The 26,564-nt window shown below is 42.0% G+C and overlaps 1 protein-coding gene across 5 annotated transcripts in view; it reads right to left on the reverse strand.

The window, feature by feature from the left end:
• LOC117512414 (putative helicase mov-10-B.2) overlaps nucleotides 1-26,564 on the reverse strand; it is a 79,982-nt gene that overhangs the window by 22,270 nt on the left and 31,148 nt on the right. For all 5 annotated transcript variants that reach the window (XM_034172468.1, XM_034172467.1, XM_034172466.1 and 2 more), the window contains 10 exons: nucleotides 24,476-24,653; nucleotides 21,130-21,275; nucleotides 15,266-15,439; nucleotides 8,290-8,402; nucleotides 8,014-8,207; nucleotides 5,746-5,843; nucleotides 4,387-4,484; nucleotides 4,201-4,299; nucleotides 3,959-4,061; nucleotides 3,756-3,873 (listed from right to left, as the gene is read on the reverse strand). In XM_034172468.1, coding sequence (XP_034028359.1) covers nucleotides 3,756-3,873; nucleotides 3,959-4,061; nucleotides 4,201-4,299; nucleotides 4,387-4,484; nucleotides 5,746-5,843; nucleotides 8,014-8,207; nucleotides 8,290-8,402; nucleotides 15,266-15,439; nucleotides 21,130-21,275; nucleotides 24,476-24,653 — 1,321 coding nt within the window. The remainder of the gene's footprint in view (nucleotides 1-3,755; nucleotides 3,874-3,958; nucleotides 4,062-4,200; nucleotides 4,300-4,386; nucleotides 4,485-5,745; nucleotides 5,844-8,013; nucleotides 8,208-8,289; nucleotides 8,403-15,265; nucleotides 15,440-21,129; nucleotides 21,276-24,475; nucleotides 24,654-26,564) is intronic.

Genomic DNA, 26,564 nt, shown 5'->3' on the forward strand with positions numbered 1-26,564 from the left:
TGTTACATGGGAAACAAGGTACCAGTAGATTCAGTAGATTCTCACAAATCCAACAAGACCAAGCATTCATGATATGCACACTCTTAAGGCTATGAAATTGGGCTATTAGTAAAAAAAAAAAAAGTAGAAAAGGGGGTGTTCACAATAATAGTAGCATCTGCTGTTGATGCTACAAACTCAAAACTATTATGTTCAAACTGCTTTTTTAGCAATCCTGTGAATCACTAAACTAGTATTTAGTTGTATAACCACAGTTTTTCATGATTTCTTCACATCTGCGAGGCATTCATTTTGTTGGTTTGGAACCAAGATTTTGCTCGTTTACTAGTGTGCTTGGGGTCATTGTCTTGTTGAAACACCCATTTCAAGGGCATGTCCTCTTCAGCATAAGGCAACATGACCTCTTCAAGTATTTTGACATATCCAAACTGATCCATGATACCTGGTATGTGATATATAGGCCCAACACCATAGTAGGAGAAAAATGCCCATATTTTTTTTTTCCCAACCCTTCCAAGATGGCGCCACGTGAAGGCGCCCTGGTATTCTGGTGCTCCCTGTTTTGTCTGTTTTTGTGCGTAAATCGTGTGTCATCGTGCTCCTACACCCGCGAGGAGCTTCTAAACATCAAATCATCAACACCCACGGACATTACGCCAGTTTTTTTAGTGCCTGCAGCTGAACTGGTTCACTTTTTGGCCAAAAGAGTGAGACGCTGGCGGAAGGGAAAACGAGCTGGAGCTCTCGTGCGCCTCAGACGAAGGGGCACGCGCACGCCCCTACCTGGGATATTTCTCTCCAACGTCCGCTCACTCCACAACAAGATGGATGAGCTGGCACTGCTGATGAAGAAGAATAGAGATTTCTCCTCATCTTGTGTACTGTGCTTCACGGAGACGTGGTTAAATGCACAGACACCGGACTGCGCACTCCAACTACAGGGATTCCAACTCCTCCGTGCAGAAAAACAAGAGGTGGAGGACTCTGCTTCTATATCAACAATGCCTGGTGCTCCTATGTGACTGTGATCTCCCAACACTGCTCTCCCTCTCTGGAATATCTCCTCATAAACTGCAGACCGTTTTACTCTCCACGTGAGTTTAACTCTTTCATACTTTGCTCCGTGTATATTCCACCGAGGCCGAGCGCGCGCTCGCGGATCAGATTATGAGCGTGGACAGAGACTTTCCGGACTCTCTTGTTATAATTCTCGGCGATTTTAACAAAGGGAATCTCAGTCAGGAATTACCAAAATACAAACAGTTTGTTAAATGCCCGACCAGAGAAGGGAGCACGTTAGATCATTGTTACACGACAGTGAGTGGCGCCTACCGCGCGGTGGCCCGTGCAGCTTTGGGACTCTCAGACCACGTGATGGTCCACTTGATCCCCGCATACAGACAGAGACTAAAACTCTGTGAACCTGTTGTGAGGACATCTAAAGTGTGGAGCAATGAAGCTGTAGAGGAGCTACGCGCGTGCTTGGCCACGACGGATTGGGATATGTTTGAGGCTTCAACAGACAGTCTAGATGACTACACGGACACTGTGACGTCATATATTCATTTCTGTGAAGACAGCATTATCCCACAGCGCACCAGGGTGAGATATAACAATGACAAGCCCTGGTTCACACCTAAACTCCAGCAGCTCCGTCAGCAGAAAGAGGTGGCTTTCAGAGAAGGAGACAGAGACAGCTATTGATGTGCAAAGTACAGATTTAGCAAGGAGGTGGCAAATGCTAAATCCATGTACAGTTCACGTCTGCAGCAAAGGTTCTCTGCCAATGACTCGGCCTCTGTGTGGAGGGGGTTGAAAGAGATCACCAACTACAAGCCCAAAGCACCTCGTTCTATTGACGACCTCAAGCTGGCCAACGACCTGAACGTCTTCTATTCACGTTTTGAAGACATGGACTCACACCTCCCCACCCCCACACAACTGGATATTCAAACACTCCGGATCTCCCCCCTCTCACCGCTGCCCTCCCCCCTCCCCCCGTTGCCCTCTCGGTCCAAGAGGAGGACGTGAGAAGACATTTCAAAAGGCTGAATCCACGTAAGGCCCCGGGCCCAGACCGTGTCTCTCCTGCCACCCTGAGACACTGTGCTGATGAGCTGGCCCCAGTCTTCACGGGGATCTTCAACACCTCCCTGGAGTCATACCATGTTCCAGTCTGTTTCAAGTCCTCCATTATAGTTCCAGGCCCCAAGAAACCACGCGTCACTGGACTTAATGACTACAGGCCTGTGGCTCTCATGTCTGTAGTCATGAAGACCTTCAAACGCCTGGTTTTATCCCACCTGAAGTCCATCACCGACCCCCTCCTGGACCCCCTGCAGTTTGCCTACAGAGCCAACAGGTCTGTAGATGACGCCATAAACCTGGCCCTGCACTCCATCCTGCAGCACCTGGACTCCCCAGGAACCTACGCTAGGATCATGTTTGTGGACTTCAGCTCTGCATTCAACACCATCCTTCCGGCTTTGCTCCAGGACAAGCTTTCTCTGCTCCACGTGCCCAACTCCACCTGCAGGTGGATCACAGACTTCCTGACGGACCGGAGTCAGCGTGTGAGGCTGGGAAAGGATGTCTCGAACACTCGGGCTCTCAGCACAGGATCTCCACAGGGCTGTGTCCTTTCCCCTCTGCTCTTCTCCCTGTACACTAACTGCTGCACCTCCAGCCACGACTCCGTAAAGCTCATCAACTTTTGTCAACTTTTGTGAACACCCCCTTTTCTACTTTTTTTTTTTACTAATAGCCCAATGTCATAGCCTTAAGAGTGTGCATATCATGAATGCTTGGTCTTGTTGGATTTGTGAGAATACTGAATCTACTGGTACCTTGTTTCCCATGTAACAATAAGAAATATACTCAAAACCTGGATTAATCTTTTTAGTCACATAGCACTACTATTATTCTGAACACTACTGTATGTGGACGAAAATGCCTTGTTGATTTCAGAGGTCAAAGGAGAATGGGCAACTTGGTTGAATGGGTGACTGTGTGATGCCATCATGTCAATATGGACCAACATCTCTGGGGAATGTTTCCAACACCTTGTTGAATCTATGCCATGAAGAAGTAAGGCAGTTCTGAAGGCAAAACTGGGTCCAACAAGGTACTCGCCAGGTGTACCTTTTAAATCAGCCGGTGAGTATATATTAAGTTGCATTGGAAAATAAGTCAAAGGACCTCCCAAAATAGTTAAAAAACAACAAACAATGCCCCCCCCAAAGAAAAGCCTGGGACTTATACTCCAGTACAAGGTACTCGCCAGGTGTACCTTTTAAAATGGCCGGTGAGTATATATTAGGTTGCATTGGAAAATAAATCAGAAAATCAAGTAGATATTTTGTGAGAAATCCTGTACAGGCCCAAAAATGACATCTATCCAGAGTCTTGTAAAGTACTGGATGAACCATCACAGGTTACTTCTCCAGTCAAAACCAGCTTCCTTTTATAGCTGGGTGGACGAGGATGATTTTGTCTGAGGAGACAGGGAGTCTGATGCACACACCTGGAATTGAAGTATGACCAACTAGGATAGGAGGTGGACATATTTTACAAGCGTAACAAAATTTTTGTTTAAGTATTACTTATGCAAAAGGACCTTCAGACTTTATGTGTAGGGAAATTTTCAGGATGACTTATTAACATCTTTGTTTACATTCTTTAAAAGCTTGTTTGGTGTCGTAGGACAGGTCCGGCCCAGAACACTTGTGTTAGGCCAGGTGCAAAGTGAAAATCACCTTTTTTGGGAGGTGTTTCCAGCTGCAGTAGGAGTTACGTGAGATTTCATCAGCACAGGGCAGGAGCTCTTTTTCATAAAAGAGATCGTTAGGAATCCTAAGGATGTCAGGATGGGACCTGAAAAGACCAGATGGAACAGATTAGAAGATGAGTCAAAGACAATAAAGCAGAATGCTTTTCATAACATCTTACACCATCGCACCTGTAGTTGCGCAGCAGTTTGGTCATAAAGCAGGGGTTGACCCTATGCTCCTGCTTTTGATACTGCTTGAAATCATTCATCAAACGCTCCAGAAGTGACACTCCTGTGGTCAGATCATTTATTAAACACATTTATTATATTTTCACATGTACAGTCCCATCAAACCACAGAATTCAACAAACTGACAAAATTATGTTTTTAGAATAAGGCACGTGTGTGTCTCTGTGAGTACGCATGCATACCCATGCCGTGTTTCCGGGCTATAGGTGATCTGACAATGGGTCCAAGCTGCTGAGGGTCCCCAGCCAAAGTAAGCAGACCAGAATCTGGATTTAGCAGCCCTTGGATCCACAAATGACACAAAGGAAGTTGTAAACGCAAAAACAAGCAGGATAAGTTAGATCCAGAATATGTGAGAGTGTGGATACCTGCTATGGGAATTAGACCTTCAGTCTCCAGTGCCTGTCCGGCCTCATCCACAAATATGTGCGTGAAATGTGTTCGTGGAATTTTTGCTTCGACCAGCCTGCAGAGACCAGACAGAGAATATCAAACTATAATTTGAGAAATGTTTTGTTTGTGTGTTAGTTCCACTAGTTTTGTGAGGTGCTTGGGCTAGTTTCCCCCCAATCCTTTTCTGTGTATGTAGGTTGTCCCAAGAATTGTCCTTAAGGGGTCTGTCATGCCAAAGGTTAAAGCTGGTGGGGTCAGAGATCAAAATGTTGGTTTTCTGTCTGTTCCTCTACTCCCCCAAGGTTATTTGGCAAATTTCTAGTCAACCTGGCATGTGGATGACAGTCTACCCCAGAACAGCTTTGGTTTAATACAGGTCAGAATCACCGGGGTCAAACATCAAAATTTTGACTTTTCACTCTGATAGCCACCAAAGGTGGCACACATACATAAGTGGGTTTTAGAATTACCCAGGGGACATCAAATTCACCAAAGATCAAAATTCTGGCTTATCTGTTTGTTTGCTTGTTTGTTCCCTTACTCCTTCCTCCCAGGTCCTTTGGTCAAGTTGCAGTAAACTTTGTATGTCGATGACAGTACACTTCAAAACTGTCCTTTAAAGGTGTGGGTTTGGAAAAGGTTAAGGTCTTGGGGTCAAACATCAAAATGATGATTTTTCACTCTGATAGCCACCAAACTTGCCACACATATTGTATGTAGGAGGGTGCTAGAATATGCCTATGTGACATCAACTTTACCAAAGGTCAATCATTGCAATCAAGGCTGCTGGGGTCAAATGTGAAAATTTAAGTGTTTTATTTTGATTTGTTCCCAACTTAGCACACATATGTAGGTGGGTTCCAGAACTGTCCAGCAAGGTCAAATTTGCCAAATGTCGATCACAAGGTACTGCTGGTTTGTCTGTTTGTTGGCCTACTCAATGGTATGGCAATGAAGGCTGACCCCAAAATTGGTCTTAATTCAGTTTGGTGAAGGTCAAATAATTTTATTTTCAATTCAATTTGGACTAAATGTGACACACATATGTAGGTTCCAGAATTTCCCTGGCAAGGTCAGCCAGAGGTCAATAATTTGGGTCATGGTTAAGGTTGTATAGGTCAAATTTCTTATAGCCCTTCTTGTCTTCATGCCCACGGGTACAACTATCTAGCCATGTCAAAGCTGTGCAGATGAGCGACATACACAAAGTTTGTCTGTAACTCAAAGGGAATACAATCAGGATGTCATTTTTGCAGAGAGCAATAGTGAAATCTGCTACTTACTTGTTGGAGTCACACAAGTGAATAAACCTGCAGTCTGAGGCTATTTGTTACCTTCCAGCAGTAAACAGGGTGGTGACGATGATTTTGTACTCCATCAGCTTCTCTTTTTTAGGATATTCCGCAGTTTGTGTTTTCAGGTTGGAGCATGCCTATGAAAGTGTTCATTACATAAACTTTGAAAAAACAACTTGAAAACATTTATTGTCAAATACAAGAAGCACCAGGAAGCCCTGAATTACTGCAGCACAAAACTGAGTGAATGATCTTGGTTCACCGTGTCATCTGTCAAGCTTTCTTTCATACTAATGGCCACTAGGGGGGTGCAAAGAGTGAATGTGAAAGTGAATAACTAGAGGGACTTTATATTTTAAATACATGAGATGCTGTACCATGGTGGATTAGTGGTTAGCACTGTTGCCTCACAGCAAGAAGGTCATGGGTTCGATTCCCATCTGTGGTCTTTCTGTGTCGAGTTTGCATGTTCTACCCGTGTTTGCATGGGTTCCTTCCATGTGGTCCGGCTTACTCACACATCCAAAGACACGCAGGTTAGGTGGATTAGACTGGGTACACCCTGGACAGACTAGTGTCCTTTCCAGGGTGTACCCTGCCTCAGGCCCTAAGACTACTGGGATAGGCTCCAGCTCCTTGTGACCATTAATTGGAGTAAGCGGTTGAAGGTGAGTGAGTGAGATGCTGCGGTCATGCACAAGCATGTGTCCACACACAAAACATTACATTGGACTTCCATGAGTACACTAACAGAATCCTAACACTGTCACAGGCTCAACAGCTAAATGAACACCTTCTTCTTACCACTGAATAGGCAAAAATGTAATTATAGGTGTCTGGTAGCGTCAAGAGAATCCATATGGAGGTGCATGTATGTCTGTTTGCCTTAGTAAATGTCAAGAAACTTCTTAAAAATGAGTGATTACACAGACAGCGACTTACCTTAGGGCCCTCTTTCACACATAGTGTGAATAAAGTCCAACTCAGGGCGACTCACTGGCAAAACAGCTCGTGTGATTGAACCACAAAACATCGCGCCAATGGGCAGGCGTGCACGATTCTGGTGTGACACTTCGTGCACGCGGGAACACACTGCCAGCAGCTGCACATCTTGCAGCTGCTGTGACAAAAAAAATAAATACATGCTGCAACAGTTTTGTGCACGCGGGAAGACAGCAGCTCTTAACAGAAGCTGAAAATAAAAACAAATAAATAAAAATTACATGCCACCCACGGGACTCAAATGCAAGCCTTCCAAAAGCTCTGATTGCCAGTCAGAAACTTTACCACTGAGCTACGATCACTCCTGTGAAAGCTTTGGGAACCTGCCTGATGTGAGGAAGGAGATGGATGTATTTAAAATGAAATAAACCCACACACCATATAAAACACCACATTTATCAAGCGGGCAATACAAATATGATCTGTATGTTCCTCTGTAGATGACCTATGGTCACAGACATACAGTCATGAAGGGGCCGTTAAATAACCATGGTTAAATAAAAGAAAAAAACGGCACGGGATTCAGACCCATAATCTCTGATTACAACACAGAAACTTTACCACTGCGCTACAATCACTGTCTTGTAACAGGAGAGTGAAATGGGTAAAATCAACAAGCAGATAAACATATTTTCTAAAAAACAAAAAACAAACAAACAAAAAAACACTGTGATAACTGACCAAACATTGTTTGGTACGGCGTATTTCTGCTGATATGTGACTGAAAGTGGGGTATTTGTCATACTGTTTGCTTGTCCTGGTCGCGCAGCACGCTGCTCACAGCCCTCATGGTTCAACACATGTCCTGTCAGACGTGACATTCAGATCGCCTGCTGCATGTCCAAACGGACTGACGGTCCGTTGCTCCTCCTCCCATCACAAAAACGATATATGTTTTTAGGTATTTCCACACAAGCACACACACGCACATGTCCATCAAAACACGGGACATGTGCTGCAGCTGTAATGTCCAGAACCGGAGATGTCCCACCAGCTGTGGGCAGCCAGCTACGCCCCCTATCCTGTCAGCGCACAGACCAAAATGTCACTCTGTGATCAGATGAGAGATGCCTCCTGTGGTGCAGGGACAAAGTGTCAACTTTACCAATGGTTTTGCTTCACTCTGGAATGCCAGTAAGCTGTGGAAGTGAGCTCATACGTAGTCACATAAAGGCTCAGAATCTGGAACACTGGGATGTTGCAGCCGATGTGGCATCTGTTCTACTACTGTATGTATGTCTGATTCTTGATCAGTAAAACACCACTTAAGCACTTAGAAAATAAGAGCATCTGACACTGACTGACCTTTAGTTTCTCTGGAATCCTTGCTGAGTTCAAGTACTTGGCATAAATGCGAAGCACTTTATGCTCCTCCACGTCGTTCAAAATTTGCATACAAAGCAGGTCAGTGGCACTGTTGGAGTGGGCACAGGCCAGGATGTGGGCAGAAGTCTGGTTCTCAATCTGCTTGATGGCCTCAACCAGAGTCACAGTTTTGCCTAAATATAAAACCAGCTGGATTGAGTTTCTGTGTTTTTGCAGTGTGTGTCACAGCACACTGATTGCAAACACATCGCATACCTGTTCCAGGTGGGCCAAACACCAGGTAAGGAGCTGGCTTGGATGATCCGTTCACGATGTGCTGTACTGCTTCATACTGCTCCCAGTTGTTGTTCAGCATTGTGTCAAACAGCCTGCAAGCGACATGGGAGAGGGTATATGTTACACGCCAACTTTGTGATGGCATCACAAAATTTGGGTTGACACCAAAATGTGACATATTTTATGACAGTATCATGAGAAAAAAACACGTGAAACTTGGCTGCTAAAGATATCCATAAGAAGACTGCATAAGATTCAAATCAGTTTATGGTGAACAGAATTTATCTTCCTCATATCATGGTCATTCAATGGCACAAAATGTATGGAACTAAAACGCACAGTAAATGGAGCCAAACTGCATGGAAAATGACATCAGTCATACAGTAATGCAATGGACAAATAATCAATGCAAAATACACTCAACAAAAATATAAACGCAACACTTTTGGTTTTGCTCCCATTTTGTATGAGATGAACTCAAAGATCTAAAACTTTTTCCACATACACAATATCACCATTTCCCTCAAATATTGTTAACAAACCAGTCTAAATCTGTGATAGTGAGCACTTCTCCTTTGCTGAGATAATCAATCAATTTTTTTTATATAGCGCCAAATCACAACAAACAGTTGCCCCAAGGCGCTTTATATTGTAAGGCAAGGCCATACAATAATTATGTAAAACCCCAACGGTCAAAACGACCCCCTGTGAGCAAGCACTTGGCTACAGTGGGAAGGAAAAACTCCCTTTTAACAGGAAGAAACCTCCAGCAGAACCAGGCTCAGGGAGGGGCAGTCTTCTGCTGGGACTGGTTGGGGCTGAGGGAGAGAACCAGGAAAAAGACATGCTGTGGAGGGGAGCAGAGATCGATCACTAATGATTAAATGCAGAGTGGTGCATACAGAGCAAAAACAGAAAGAAACAGTGCATCATGGGAACCCCCCAGCAGTCTACGTCTATAGCAGCATAACTAAGGGATGGTTCAGGGTCACCTGATCCAGCCCTAACTATAAGCTTTAGCAAAAAGGAAAGTTTTAAGCCTAATCTTAAAAGTAGAGAGGGTGTCTGTCTCCCTGATCTGAATTGGGAGCTGGTTCCACAGGAGAGGAGCCTGAAAGCTGAAGGCTCTGCCTCCCATTCTACTCTTACAAACCCTAGGAACTACAAGTAAGCCTGCAGTCTGAGAGCAAAGCGCTCTATTGGGGTGATATGGTACTACGAGGTCCCTAAGATAAGATGGGACCTGATTATTCAAAACCTTATAAGTAAGAAGAAGAATTTTAAATTCTATTCTAGAATTAACAGGAAGCCAATGAAGAGAGGCCAATATGGGTGAGATATGCTCTCTCCTTCTAGTCCCCGTCAATACTCTAGCTGCAGCATTTTGAATTAACTGAAGGCTTTTTAGGGAACTTTTAGGACAACCTGATAATAATGAATTACAATAGTCCAGCCTAGAGGAAATAAATGCATGAATTAGTTTTTCAGCATCACTCTGAGACAAGACCTTTCTGATTTTAGAGATACTGCGTAAATGCAAAAAAGCAGTCCTACATATTTGTTTAATATGCGCTTTGAATGACATATCCTGATCAAAAATGACTCCAAGATTTCTCACAGTATTACTAGAGGTCAGGGTAATGCCATCCAGAGTAAGGATCTGGTTAGACACCATGTTTCTAAGATTTGTGGGGCCAAGTACAATAACTTCAGTTTTATCTGAGTTTAAAAGCAGGAAATTAGAGGTCATCCATGTCTTTATGTCTGTAAGACAATCCTGCAGTTTAGCTAATTGGTGTGTGTCCTCTGGCTTCATGGATAGATAAAGCTGGGTATCATCTGCGTAACAATGAAAATTTAAGCAATACCGTCTAATAATACTACCTAAGGGAAGCATGTATAAAGTGAATAAAATTGGTCCTAGCACAGAACCTTGTGGAATTCCATAATTAACTTTAGTCTGTGAAGAAGATTCCCCATTTACATGAACAAATTGTAATCTATTAGACAAATATGATTCAAACCACCGCAGCGCAGTGCCTTTAATACCTATGGCATGCTCTAATCTCTGTAATAAAATTGTATGGTCAACAGTATCAAAAGCAGCACTGAGGTCTAACAGAACAAGCACAGAGATGAGTCCACTGTCCGAGGCCATAAGAAGATCATTTGTAACCTTCACTAATGCTGTTTCTGTACTATGATGAATTCTAAAACCTGACTGAAACTCTTCAAATAGACCATTCCTCTGCAGATGATCAGTTAGCTGTTTTACAACTACCCTTTCAAGAATTTTTGAGAGAAAAGGAAGGTTGGAGATTGGCCTATAATTAGCTAAGATAGCTGGGTCAAGTGATGGCTTTTTAAGTAATGGTTTAATTACTGCCACCTTAAAAGCCTGTGGTACATAGCCAACTAACAAAGATAGACTGATCATATTTAAGATCGAAGCATTAAATAATGGTAGGGCTTCCTTGAGCAGCCTGGTAGGAATGGGGTCTAATAAACATGTTGATGGTTTGGATGAAGTAACTAATGAAAATAACTCAGACAGAACAATCGGAGAGAAAGAGTCTAACCAAATACCGGCATCACTGAAAGCAGCCAAAGATAACGATACGTCTTTGGGATGGTTATGAGTAATTTTTTCTCTAATAGTTAAAATTTTGTTAGTTAAAGTTAATGGAATACTCAGCTCAATAGAGCTCTGACTCTTTGTCAGCCTGGCTACAGTGCTGAAAAGAAACCTGGGGTTGTTCTTATTTTCTTCAATTAGTGATGAGTAGAAAGATGTCCTAGCTTTACGGAGGGCTTTTTTATAGAGCAACAGACTCTTTTTCCAGGCTAAGTGAAGATCTTCTAAATTAGTGAGACGCCATTTCCTCTCCAACTTACGGGTTATCTGCTTTAAGCTACGAGTTTGTGAGTTATACCACGGAGTCAGGCACTTCTGATTTAAAGCTCTCTTTTTCAGAGGAGCTACAGCATCCAAAGTTGTCTTCAATGAGGATGTAAAACTACTGGTTACACGTGGTCTGCGGTTGTGAGGCTGGTTGGATGTACTGCCAAATTCTCTGAAACGCCTTTGGAGACGGCTTATGGTAGAGAAATGAACATTCAATACACGAGCAACAGCTCTGGTTGACATTCCTACTGTCAGCATGCCAATTGCACGCTCCCTCAAATCTTGCGACATCTGTGGCGTGCTGTGTGATAAAACTGCACCTTTCAGAGTGGCCTTTTATTGTGGACAGTCTAAGGCACACCTGTGCACTAATCATGGTGTCTAATCAGCATCTTGATATGGCACACCTGTGAGGTGGGATGGATTATCTCAGCAAAGGAGAAGTGCTCACTATCACAGATTTAGACTGGTTTGTGAACAATATTTGAGGGAAATGGCGATATTGTGTATGTGGAAAAAGTTTTAGATCTTTGAGTTCATCTCATACAAAATGGGAGCAAAACCAAAAGTGTTGCATTTATATTTTTGTTGACTGTATGCCTCATGACATTGCCCTGAGATTATTGAGGTTAACCCCAAGTCACATCAGGTATATTCTATGTCAAATTTGTTAACCTTTACCTAATTGACTGTTGATAGTTCAAATTGATTGACTGACTGTTTAACACCAAGGGCTGCACTTAAATACAGACTTTCTTGTTCTGATAACAGGCATCAGCATTTTAAACAAGAGTCATCAGAAGATGGCATATCCCCCCAGTCCCCACAAATCAGTAATGCAAAGTGTCAGGGGATCTCCCAAGTACATGCTTATGCATAATATAAATGAAATTGGTCAACTGGTTCTTGAGATATCGTGCTAACAAGGGTGGCAATGACAACATCTTGAATATCTCACTGTAACCTTGAAATTCACCCCAAGGTCACCATAATCGACTGGTATCGGGGATCACCAAAGTACGTAAGTATGAATGAAATTGGTCAACTGGTTCTTGAGATATCGCACCAACAAGTGAAAATGAACGGATAGACAGGCATGCTGAACGCTATATCCTCACGGATTTCATACTGGGGGGATAAAAACTGAACAGGAAGCATGTTTTTAATGATAGTGAATCTTCATGTTGTTCTGAAAATAGCACTTTCAACATGAACTCTACTATTTTTTCACTTTATTTTTTTAAAAATAATATTAATAATATAATCATGCATTTTATTTACGAGGTCTGTCAAAGTATAGGTCCTTTTTATTTTTTCAAAAACTATATGGATTTCATTCATATGTTTTTACGTCAGACATGCTTGAACCCTCGTGCGCATGCGTGAGTTTTTCCACGCCTGTCGGTGACGTCATTCGCCTGTGAGCACTCCTTGTGGGAGGAGTCGTCCAGCCCCTCGTCGGAATTCCTTTGTCTGAGAAGTTGCTGAGAGACTGGCGCTTTGTTTGATCAAAATTTTTTCTAAATCTGTGAGACACATCGAAGTGGACACGGTTCGAAAAATTAAGCTGGTTTTCGGTGAAAATTTTAACAGCTGATGAGAGATTTTGAGGTGATACTGTCGCTTTAAGGACTTCCCACGGAGCGAGACGTCGTGCAGCGCTCTCAGGCACCGTCATCAGCCTGTTTCAAGCTGAAAACCTCCACATTTCAGGCTCTATTTATCCAGGACATCGTGAGAGAACAGAGAAGTTTCAGAAGAAGTCGGTTTCAGCATTTTATCCGGATATTCCACTGTTAAAGGAGATTTTTTTAATGCAAGACGTGCGAACGGATTGCAGCGTCGGCTCGCAGCCGCTGCGACGCTCCGCCACAGGAAAAACACCTCCGTTGGAAGCCTTAAGGACAAGTTGGAACATGTCCAGCTGTTAAACAATTTCTCATATACTCACTCCACTGAAAGCCATCAAAAGCCGCCTGGATTTTACAAATGGTTATCAACACGGAGGTGTTTTTCCTGTGCCGCCACACCGCGCCGGCTGCGTCCCGACGCGCGGACCCGTCCGCACGTCTTTCATTAAAAAAATCTCTAACAGTGGAATATCCGGATAAAATGCTGAAACAGACTTCTTCTGAAACTTCTGTTCTCTCACGACGTCCTGGATCAATAGAGCCTGAAATGTGGAGGTTTTCAGCTTGAAACAGGCTGACGACGGCGCCTGAGAGCGCTGCACGACGTCTCGCTCCGTGGGAAGTCCTTAAAGCGATAGTATCACCTCAAAATCTCTCATCAGCCGTTAAAATTTTCACGGAAAACCAGCTTAATTTTTCGAACCGTGTCCACTTCGATGTGTCTCACAGGTTTAGAAAAAATTTTGATCAAACAAAGCGCCAGTCTCTCAGCAACTTCTCAGACAAAGAAATTCCGATGAGGGGCTGGACAACTCCTCCCACAAGGAGTGCTCACAGGCGAATGACGTCACCGACAGGCGTGGAAAAACTCACGCATGCGCACGAGGGTTCAAGCATGTCTGACGTAAAAACATATGAATGAAATCCATATAGTTTTTGAAAAAAATAAAAAGGACCTATACTTTATTGACAGCCCTCGTATAGGCGCCTTTCTCAGCAATCAAGGACACCGCGCAGGACTAAAAACAAATAAAACACTAAACACAATTTAAAATACATAAGAAATAAATAACAGATTAAAATGTGTCAGATATAAAAAGCAGCCTTAAACAAATGGGTTTTGACTTTTGATTTGAAAAGTGGGAGAGAGAGTTTATAATATTGAGGACAAGTAGTAATGAGTTCCATAGGTGGGGAGCAGAGCAGCTGAATGCTTTGCACCCCACAGTGTTGAGACGAGCAGGGGGGTAGTCAAGTGAGTGGAGAAGGAAGATCTGAGGATGTGAGAGGGAGTGGCCACATGGATGAGGTCAGACAGATATGGAGGTGCAAGGCTGTAGATGGTTTTGAATGTTAACAAGAGAATTTTGAAGTCGATGAGGAATGTAACCAGGAGTAAGGCTGTTGCAGCACCGTGACTTAAAAGGGATGTCGAAGACAAAGCATTCGGGGTACATTTTTCCTATATGCAGTAGGGAGAATTTTCAGCCTGTGGTCAATGTTTGGTCTGCAGTCCCTTTGTTTTGATCTTGCAGGGAAACTAATAAATTCTATGTAAATGTAAAAATTGCTGTCAAACAAGAATCAGCAAACGGGTACCAGCAGGCCAGAAGGACTGCAGCTCAGTGGTTGCTGAGAAAAAAAACTCTGGTGTAGAAGGAGTTTGTAGAGGTCATGGAGAATGACTCTTATTCAGCCCCAAAGCGGATCTGACAAACTATCAGGCAACTCAGGAAAAGGGAGGTCGTTTTTGGCTCACGCTGTGTTCAGCAAGGGAGGAGAGCTGCTAAACGGTGCTCAGGATATCGTCAGGCAGTAAGTAGTAAGAACACTCTGAGGATCTCCTCAACCCTACTGACAAGACCTCCATTGAGGAGGCAGGGATGGAAAACTTATGTGGGTCTAGTGCCATCACTCTAGCAGACATAACCGAGGTAGTCATATGAGTAAAACTCCTTGGTGGCAAGTCGCTGGGGGCGGATACAATATACAATACAGTATTGCATGGAAGTCTGGGACAGTACCTGTGGATTGACAAGATGGGATGGTAGTTCCCATCTTTAAAACAGGGGATTGGAAAGTGTGTTCCAATTATAAAGGAATCCCACTTCTCAGCCTCTCTGGGAAAGCCTATGCAAGGGTACGAGAGAGGAGCCTTGTTTTGGAGGTCCATGGTGTAGTCGTTTTACTGATACCAAGTGCAAATCAAGCGAGAAAGTATTCACAATTTTACCTGAGATTTGAACACTATGGACACTGTGTTTGAAAACCACAAGCATTGTGTGGAAATTAGGAATGACACTTGTGTTGTGCTGTACTCTGCTTTGTCCACGTAGAAGATATGGCCCAGATACTGAAGAGAAGCTGTTGTTAGAACGGTGTTAAATACCAAACTAAAACTGTTTGAAGAATGTCTAACCTGAGTTGGGGGGGCTGAGGTTTCCTCTTGGAGTTGCACACATCAGGGAACAATACTGGTTGCAGGCTGAATTCAGTGACCAACTTAACTGCTCTGTGCTGGTGATGTAGGGTCACATGGTTATACTCAAACTTAATGGTGAACTTCATTGATTCCAAAGGGCCATGTGGTAGTCTGCAGCAAAATCAAGAGAAAACCTTTTAATACACTAATACCATGAAGGATGAATGAGTGAGCCCATACAGCCAGATTTTGCAGGAAAAAAACCCAAGATATGCTATCATCTTGTAATTCACCAAATTAAGAGTACATATCAAATATGAATCACTAGACAGTGGCTAAGCTTGATGCACATCAATTGCAAAAGCAACTTTCATTTGGAAATCTAATATTTCATAAATATGTCTGTCATCTGTTGGATATACAGACTGAACAAATTAAGCAACCATGAGGAGAAAAACTATGCACAGCACATGGTTAAAAGTGGTCTAAAATATTCACCTGACTGGGACAGTAAAACAGGGTAAAAGAATTGATAGAATGTGGCGCTGGGGATAATCCAGAAAGTACCCCCCCCCCCACCCCCCACACACTGCAAATTTTGTATGGCAAAGTCAAAACACTACTTCACAATGTTTCAAAACCTTTGCAACATCTGTGTTTTGGTGAATTATTTCAGAATCCATCTTCCAAATAAGGTACAAAATATACAACATAACAGGGAAATAAACCCGAATTAAAGAATGAATTGATCCAGTGGCTTGGGTTGATACAGTCACTTGTCATCAGTATTGCAAGTGAGTGATGTTATCTAAAACACTGTTTCACAAGGTTTCAAAACCTTTGGGGGCATTGGGGTGGCAACAGCTCAGTTGGTAGAGTGAGCCGTCTCATGACCGAAGGGTTAGCAGTTTGAATCCAGCTCCCAGCCAGTCAAAAATCTGCATGTTGCCATTGTGTCCTTGGGCAGGATACTTAACCCACCTTGCCTGTGTGTGAATGAGATGGGGGTCACCAATGTGTGAATGTGTGAGTGAATGAATAATGCAACTTGTAAAGCGCTTTGGGTGTCTTGAAAGCACTCTATAAATCCAAGTCATTATTGCTTCATGAAATCTCCGTCAAGCACAATAATATGGAGTTTCAGCTTTAATGGAAGGCTTATGTAAACCTTGTCCTGAAGGGGCATCGACTTCTCTTGCGTCAAAGTCATCTGGGTTGAACCATCACACAGAGGAAATATGTAATGTGTTCAGACCAATCATTATTCCAGACATTTTTGGAAGAAATGGATGTTGTGTGCTTGGGACCAAAGACAAAAAGAACCACCCAGGCTGTTATCAGGGTCTGTTATCCTAAGGGGTTGTGTCAGTGCCATTGACCAAGGCAATTTACAGTTCCGTGATGGCAACATTATCTCTGAGGGGTCCACGAACATAAAACACCAGTGGTTTGGACTGAGATGGCACGGTGGCTTAGCTTTTAGCACAGTTCCTTCAGAGCAAGAAGGTTATAGGCTCGTTTCCTCATAGTCCTTCCTGTGTGGAGTTTGCATGTTCTCGTGTATACATGGGTTCGCTTCCTCCTAATTCCAAAGACATGCAGGTTAGGTGAATTGTAAATGTTAAATTGACCATAGGTGTGAATTTGTGTGATTGACTAGCATCCTGTCTAGGGTATACCCCACCTATTTCCCAATCAATCAATCAATCAATTTGTATTTATATAGCGCCAAATCACAACAAACAGTTGCCCCAAGGCGCTTTATATTGTAAGGCAAGGGCATACAATAATTACGTAAAAACCCCAACGGTCAAAACGACCCCTGTGAGCAAGCACTTGGCGACAGTGGGAAGGAAAACTCCCTTTTAACAGGAAGAAACCTCCAGCAGAACCAGGCTCAGGGAGGGGCAGTCTTCTGCTGGGACTGGTTGGGGCTGAGGGAGAGAACCAGGAAAAAGACATGCTGTGGAGGGGAGCAGAGATCAATCACTAATGATTAAATGCAGAGTGGTGCATACAGAGCAAAAAGAGAAACACTCAGTGCATCATGGAACCCCCCAGCAGTCTACGTCTATAGCAGCATAACTAAGGGATGGTTCAGGGTCACCTGATCCAGCCCTAACTATAAGCTTTAGCAAAAAGGAAAGTTTTAAGCCTAATCTTAAAGTAGAGAGGGTGTCTGTCTCCCTGATCTGAATTGGGAGCTGGTTCCACAGGAGAGGAGCCTGAAAGCTGAAGGCTCTGCCTCCCATTCTACTCTTACAAACCCTAGGAACTACAAGTAAGCCTGCAGTCTGAGAGCGAAGCGCTCTATTGGGGTGATATGGTACTATGAGGTCCCTAAGATAAGATGGGACCTGATTATTCAAAACCTTATAAGTAAGAAGAAGAATTTTAAATTCTATTCTAGAATTAACAGGAAGCCAATGAAGAGAGGCCAATATGGGTGAGATATGCTCTCTCCTTCTAGTCCCCGTTAGTACTCTAGCTGCAGCATTTTGAATTAACTGAAGGCTTTTCAGGGAACTTTTAGGACAACCTGATAATAATGAATTATAATAGTCCAGCCTAGAGGAAATAAATGCATGAATTAGTTTTTCAGCATCACTCTGAGACAAGACCTTTCTAATTTTAGAGATATTGCGTAAATACAAAAAAGCAGTCCTACATATTTGTTTAATATGTAGCTTTGAATGACATATCCTGATCAAAAATGACTCCAAGATTTCTCACAGTATTACTAGAGGTCAGGGTAATGCCACCCAGAGTAAGGATCTGGTTAGACACCATGTTTCTAAGATTTGTGGGGCCAAGTACAAGGTCATCCATGTCTTTACATCTGTAAGACAATCCTGCAGTTTAGCTAATTGGTGTGTGTCCTCTGGCTTCATGGATAGATAAAGCTGGGTATCATCTGCGTAACAATGAAAATTTAAGCAATGCCGTCTAATAATACTGCCTAAGGGAAGCATGTATAAAGTGAATAAAATTGGTCCTAGCACAGAACCTTGTGGAACTCCATAATTAACCTTAGTCTGTGAAGAAGATTCCCCATTTACATGAACAAATTGTAATCTATTAGATAAATATGATTCAAACCACCGCAGCGCAGTGCCTTTAATACCTATGGCATGCTCTAATCTCTGTAATAAAATTTTATGGTCAACAGTATCAAAAGCAGCACTGAGGTCTAACAGAACAAGCACAGAGATGAGTCCACTGTCTGAGGCCATAAGAAGATCATTTGTAACCTTCACTAATGCTGTTTCTGTACTATGATGAATTCTAAAACCTGACTGAAAATGATTGCTGGGTTAGGCTCCAGCTCCCCCATGACCCTTAACTGGAATAAGTGGGTAATGAAAATGAACAAATTAATCGTGTGACCTCACCAGCAGTCCATGGACTCCAGAGGCTTAATGCAAAAAAGTACATTGAGATTTTAGAGGAACATTATGTAGCCTTCAAGGGAACATCTTTTCCAGTGATGTGCATGCATTTTTCAGCAAGACATTGCAAAACCATATTCTGCATAATCATATACACAGGCATGGATAAAGAAGGAGAGGTTATGGGTACTGGGCTGGCCTGCCAGCCATGGGGACCTGCCCCTAATTGAAAATATATGGAGGATTTTGAAATAGAAACTGCAACAATGAAGACTCCGTACTTCTGCACAACTTAAGATGTGCTTGCCATAAGAATGGGATAAAATAACACCTGAAATGCTTCATCGTTTGGTATCCTTAATGCCAAAACACTTTTCAGTTGTTGTTGTGTTACAAAGTGGTAAATGCTTTTTCAGAATGTGTGACAGGCCTTAAATGCAGAAATGGAAAACAAACAAACAAAACATGGTATTTTATTTTAATTTCCCAACTTTTTCTGATGTGGGGTTGTATATAATCTACTGTTAGAGGGGTCAGAGACTATCCCGGCATACACGGGGTGAGACGCATATGTACACAAGAGTGCTGTGACAACACAATATCACCCACTGGTAAATGTTGCTCTGGTACAAGTGCTTGCTACATTCTGATAACATTTCAAGGAATTGTATTAAGTTTCCCGAATTGATTTCAGATTGCAGGCACCCACTCATGAAACTGTCAGAATCTAGGTTTGTTAATCAAGGTCCATAACGCTGCCAAAATCTGCCAATCTTGTACAATATTACTATATGCATATTATCAACCTATAACAAGGATTTCTACCAAGTTATATGAAATTCCTACTAAAAATGTGAGAGAAGTTGATTTTGGAATGCAGGCACCCAAGCATGAAACTGACGGAGTCCAGATTTGTTAATTGAGGGTGATAACTCTGGTAAAATGAGCACAAATGGAATGATTTAAAAATATGTGTATTACCAACCTAAGGGTCCCTTCACACATAGTACTAATGTGGTCATATTGTGCATGAAGTGCGCATGAACCAGGAATCGTATGCAATATGTGTAAAATCGTAGCTGCTTCCAACATCTCATACACCTGTTGCTACAACTATTTGTGCACACCAGCGGCTGAAAGACAGAGTGTACACTGTGAGAGCCCATCGAACCCTCTCACGGCAGGTGTCGGCAAAATTCCAGGTGACGCATGAACATCTAACACTCTCTTTGGCACTTAGACAATGTGTGGCCATTTGTAGTATTATCAGGACAACAGTCAGCAGATGATCACTGTTGAGCTGGATGTGAAATATGTCTAAGTGCCCCATGACTGTGGAGTTGCCAAGCGCACATGTGGCCTGCCAGAGTGTCGGCTCCCCCCACAACACTTGTGACTGTGGTTCACGTACCCCCCCCCCACACCCACAGGTGACGCACCTCTCATCTGATCACAGAAAGACATCTTGGTCTGTGCTCTGACAGGACAGGGGCGTGGCTGGCTGCCAACGGCTGTTGAGACATCTCTCGTCCTGGATGTCACAGCTTTAGAACACGTCCCGTGTTTGACGGACATGCGCGCATGTCTGTGCTTGCTGTCATCACGTGGAAATATATAAAAACATATATTGCTGTTGCGACGGGCTGGAGAAATGGGCCGTCAGTTCATGTGGACATGCAGCAGGCAATCTGAATGTCACGTCTGTCTGACAGGACATGCGTGTCTGGCTGCGAGGGCTGTGAGCAGCATGCCACAGGACAAACCAACAGTGCGACAAATACACCACTTTCAGTCACGTGTCAGCAGAATTCCACCATAACAATGCTGTTTGGTCAGTTATCAACGCTTTTTTTTTCTCTTTAAAAAAAAAATAATAATACATTTATCGGCTCGTGTATTTTAGCTATTTCACGCTCCTGCAAAAAGTCTGTGATTTTAGCGCGGTGGTAAAGTTTCTGTCTGGTAATCAGAACTTACGGGTTCGAATCCCGTGAGTGCCATTTATTTTTTAATTAACCAGGGTTATTTAACCGCGGGGTTCTGTATTGTGTCCCCTTTTATTTATTATTTATATCAACCCAGTGATATTCACTAATTATACATCTGGTTTTTATTTTATTTTCCTCTACATCAGCGGTGCAATATGGTGCAGCTGCTCGCACTGTGTTCCTGCTTGCATGACACCATCGCGTGCATGACGGCCTGCCCATCGGCTCAATGTTTTCGTGGTTTGCTCATATAAGCTGTACCACTGTGAGTCGCGCTGTACTTATTCGTACTATGTGTGAAGGGGCCCTTAAATAAGGACTCGTGCCATGTTTCATGCAACTGCTCCTAAAAGTGTGAGAGGAGTTGATACATACCATTTTTGGGATGGACAGACAAATGAAAAGACAGACAGACAGACAGAAATAGTCAAGACATAATCCCCCTTTGGGCGTTCGGCCAGTGGGGGATAAAAAGTGAGCTTACTCTCCACTAAACTTCAGTTTTAGATTGTCCAGCTGCACACTCTCTACAGTGGCCTTGTACTTCTTCCCACAAGTTTCTCCAAGCAAAGCTACCCAAAGCGTATTCCCTTGCAGCACGGAGGGATGGTTCTCAGACAGACCAGGTACCTGGGAGGATGAAGAACAAACAAGAATGAGAAAAGACATGAGTGACATCCATGTTGATGAAGGCACTGAATATACTGTATAAATATAAAATGTTAGCTGTGAAAAGGAAGTTGTGCATTCATCCATGTCTGGGCATATCAATTGTAAATAGATTTTTTTTGTTTAATTATGGAATACAAATGTCAAGTTACATCAGTCAATATAAAAGCAATGACAGAAAATATGTACTTGCATTTTCTGTGTTTGTATGGATACTATTTAGTGTGACTTGTTTGTGATAATTTCATATGCAATTGAAACAAAATACATATTCCTTCCCACTGTAGCCAAGTGCTTGCTCACAGGGGGTCGTTTTGACCGTTGGGGTTTTACATCATTATTGTATGGCCTTGCCTTACAATATAAAGCGCCTTGGGGCAACTGTTTGTTGTGATTTGGCGCTATATAAAAAAAAATTGATTGATTGATTGATTGATATTAATGGTGGTGAAATATAATTTTCTTAATTTTATTTTGGATGTCACTGACAGGGTCTGTCATGTGCTACATAGTGCATGTTTCAGAACAAATTGAAGGATATTTAAGAGTAAAAAACAAACAACCAAAAGAAAAACACAACAGAGTAAATGTAAAAGCAAAATTTTGAGAATATGGCTCTAAAATGACTGAATTAAAAAAAGATTGAATTTAACTATTTGCAGCGCCAGTAATCCATTTCAATATTTTTTTTTTCTCAATAAATGTCTTTCAATGGCAAATTTTATTTTCAGTATAAAGGTTAGCTGACACTGATCTGACTCTAATTCCTCAGGTCAATGATCAACTGAGTACATAGCAGTTAGCACTGATCTGAATCTGTTTAAAAAATGATTTGCTTTTCTTAGTCTTCAATGTTGCACATTTCACCTATTTCCTGAGAACTGCTGCCTTATAATGTCACAAAGATTTGACAGGAGCCAAAGACAGAATTCTGATTGCCTTCCTTTGTCATCTGCCAAAGGTAATAATGGTTGGCTAAAATAATTATTCTGGCATTAATATTGCTCTCCGAGTTCCCTATATAGTTAGCTAGTGTACTCATTATATTAGTTTTAAAAAGTTAAATGTGATGTATTATATGACGCCTAATTAGATCCTTGGCATTTGATTGGTGGGTTCTGTGTCATGTGGCATTCATTATTTCCAGCTCTCCACAATTTCTCTTATACTCACTCGACTGGTAAGCACTGAAAGCCGAGATAGGCATGTCCCAACTTGTCCTCTAACACTCCAAAACGGAGGTGTTCCTTTGTCTCACTTCATCAGCGAATCGGTCGTGACGCGCGAAGCCTCCGCGCGGCTTTCCATGACAAAATCTCTTGTTAAAAGTGAAATTTTCCGGAAAATGGCAGATGTCCAGCTCTTGTGATAACCAGAGAAAGAGCACACGACGGTCTCGTATCCACAGAGCCATCCATTTAGAAATGATCCAGTGGTTTGTGCCTCGTCATCGCAGCTCGGAGCACGGCGCGTCGAGCGTCCTTAAAGCAGTCCTTAAAGCAGTCCTTAAAGCTGTCCTTAAAGCTGTAGTTAAAGTCCTTATTCTCTGTGAAGCCCGTAAAATTTTCACTGAAAGCCAGATAAATTTTTTGAATGGTTTCCAAGTGTCCAGTCTCTAACAGCTTCTGAAAAAATTCTGATGGAAAAAAGTCCTTTTCATTCCGCCATTTCCAGACAATGAAAATCCGACGAGGGGGCGGGACCACTCCTTCCACAAGGCGTGCTCACAGGCAAATGACGTCACCGACAGGCGTGGAAAAACTCACGCATGCGCACGAGGGTTCAAGCTTGTCTGACGTGAAAACATATGAATCAAATCCATATAGTTTAAAAAAAAAAATAAAAAGGTACGATACTTTATGGACAGACCTCGTATCTGTATCAGCGATACTGGTCCTGTATTTACTTGGTGTCGGATCAATACCAAATTTTGCAGTATCGCACACCACTACTAAGTTCCTCGGGTTTTCAGCAAGATGTCGGCAAAGCTGCCTGCTGGGTGAAGGGAACTGCTGGATCTGATTCCTGCTCTGAGAAGAAACTCCTGTCTGATTTTAAGTAAATTATCAATGAAATAAATAAAATGATGCAGATCTATTTAGGTATCATATAAAATAAATAATGAATGGTCTCCATTTGTGCAGTGGAAATAAAATTTCATTGTTTTGATGTCAAAATGTTATGACAGAACATTTTAGATGTTTTGATTACACATTTGATTTACTGTTTGTGAATGAAAAGTCATTCCTCACTACAAAGTCACTGAAATACTGTTTTGAAGCCCTCAAACTGCTGTTCTGGGTGTTGCCATGTTGGCAGTGCCTTAGTACGCTGAAGTCACAGCCAGCACATATTTCAATAAAGAGGTAGACCATGGCCGAGACCCTGCATGACCTGGGCTGGAGGAATGAGGCCCTGGGCATGCCCCCACCTTTAAGTCACTGAATAAGGCAAGCTAACAGGTTAACCTTGGTTCAGGTGTTTATTAAATCAAATTTTGGCGTACTAGGCTGTGGTTGTCATGTTAGCTTTGGTGTGAATGAATAAATAAATGCAATTAATCTTTGATATCATGAACAGAAATACATTTCGTGGGATCACCCATTAAATGGATTGAAACTTGTTTTTCACAGCTTGATGTAAAAACTTGAAAAATCTACAGGACATCTTGAGCAGTGGCCTAATCCATACATTTGATCAATATATATGCAATATTTGGTAAGGTGGTGGTAAGAGCATACAGCAGAATAAACTGTAGGAGCAAATGAAGGTATTTTGTGACATAAGAAATATTCTTTTTCTTTTTTTCATACTCTAGCAAGCCATTATACAATTTTAAGCTTTGCGAAAGGTAATTTGTGTTATTACAATTCCACTACAAATACTCTACTATATATTGATATTCAGGATTTTTCTTTTCAACATTTTCTGGAAAAATGGGTTTCTATTACACAATGCAGATGACAAAATGAGGGTAGTTCTCAAGAGATTTGAGTGGAAACGATGTAATGTAACAAAAGTTGTAATTAACTTTTTTAGCCAAAATTTGCCAAATTTTAAGCTACACTTCCCAATTAGATCTGCAAATAACTAAAGTGTGTTGACTCTGAAGTATGGTAATTATCAGTAATGGAACAACTGAGTGACTTCTGCATATTAACCTCCATTATGAAAAGATTCTTGTCGACTTTGTCTCTGACAATGGTGGCGTACTCCTTCTTGCTGTTGGGGATGTTATACTTCATGATGTCCATATCCATCTGTAGTTTTTCCAGAAAAAGCATCAGCTTGAACTTCTTTACGTAATTTTCCCAGCACAGTGGTGACTTCAGCAAATCCCTTGAATCAATTTACAAAGCACATCACTTATTTGTAAAATCTGTTTCACACTTATAATCATTTGCTATACTGAACTTGAAATGTGTCATGGGGAAACAAATGTGTGTATTAGCAGAAAAAGTTGTGAGGCTTGGTCTGAAGATCAACTGCGACAATTTTCGAGAGGGCCAAATAAAATTTGTAACCTGTGAGAATAAGTTTTTTGACTTTTCCATAAAATCCAATATTGCTGAAAATCTGGTATGTGGCAATCAATATCATAGGGTGTATTGAAGTCAGCTTGCTTGAAGGAATCCAGTGGCACCTGGTATCTAGAGTGGTGGCGACGTAGTCATGAAATTTGTTAAAGAATGACAGCACAATCCCCAGTAAGTATTAAATTTCAAAACTTTTTACCATACGGTTATAGTTCTGAAATTAAATGCATTTGACAGATGTACCGTCTCATACTTTCATAATTGTGGTTTGAATCCACAGATGCTGCTGCCAAAGTTAGCATATTGGTATGTTATTTACATTCATGTCATTGTCTGTCCTAACAAGTGCCCTGGGCCCAATAGGACAGAAGTGGTTCCAACACCATGATTCACAGCCAAGATGGTGTATTTCTTTATATATTTGGCTTACGTATGTTGTAAAACAATCTGGTTTTGGAATTAAAAAAACCTTCTGGTCCCATAAGGCCACAAAATATTCTTCCATCCAACTTCAAAATCTGGTCAAGCAGACAGGCAACCCTTGCTGTATGTACTGTTTCTCCAGTTGCAGCCATTGAAGCTTGTAATCTCTTCAGAAGTCTTGGTGGTTTCTCCTGCCACAATCCTGGCTCATCACATGTTGAAACAAGTGTATTTATGATGAAATTATGTTTCTCTGTGCCCACTTCTCCTTGTGCAAAGGTAAAGCTTGTACCAAGTCAACATACAGAACAATAATGGATACTCTATGATGATCCCGAGCCAAATAGAAGAAACAAAAATTGCAAAGAATTTTGCAATTTTGATTTGACGTAATAAAACGTAAAAATCAAAGGGATGTACATACTTTTGACAGGCACTCTACCATCAGTGACATATAGCAAAACATGGAAATCACATGAAAAGGCACCGGTGATAGGACTTTTATTACAAATATCACTAGTGAATTTTATCACTTTACAGGCACTCTACCATCAGTGACATATAGCAAAACATGGAAATCACATGAAAAGGCACCGGTGATAGGACTTTTATTACAAATATCACTAGTGAATTTTATCACTTTACAGTGCTTCCAGGAATTATTCACAACACTTCACTTTTTCCACATCTTATGTTACAGCCTTATTTCAAAATGGATGAAATTCATTCTTTTTCTCAAAATTCTATACACAATGCCCCATCTTAAAAAACCTCACCTGGACTCATCAGTTTTATCCAATTTTAGACCTGTGTCTCATCTGCCATTTCTATCTAAGGTTTTAGAAAAGGTTGTCTTTTTACAGTTACAATCATTTTTAGAAGACAATCTCATCCTTGAAAAATTCCAGTCTGGGTTTAGATCGCGACACAGCACTGAGTCAGCACTTTTAAAAGTTCATAATGATATTACTCTGTCGGTGGATGCAGGGAATCCTGCTGTGCTGGTTCTGTTGGACCTCACAGCAGCCTTTGATACTGTGGATCACACAGTACTTGTTTCCCGGTTGGAACATTTTATTGGCATTCATGGTACTGCACTTGAGTGGTTTAGATCATATTTGGCTGAAAGGAGCTTTTCTGTCATGATTGGGGACCTTTCCTCATCAACTGCTCCTCTGTGCTGTGGAGTGCCGCAGGGATCTGTCCTTGGGCCGATTCTATTTTCTTTGTACATTCTGCCATTGGGGTCAATTATAACCCAGCACAATTTGTCCTTTCATTGTTATGCAGA

The sequence above is a fragment of the Thalassophryne amazonica genome, chromosome 6 (assembly GCF_902500255.1).
Source record: "Thalassophryne amazonica chromosome 6, fThaAma1.1, whole genome shotgun sequence".
Lineage (NCBI taxonomy): Eukaryota > Metazoa > Chordata > Actinopteri > Batrachoidiformes > Batrachoididae > Thalassophryne > Thalassophryne amazonica.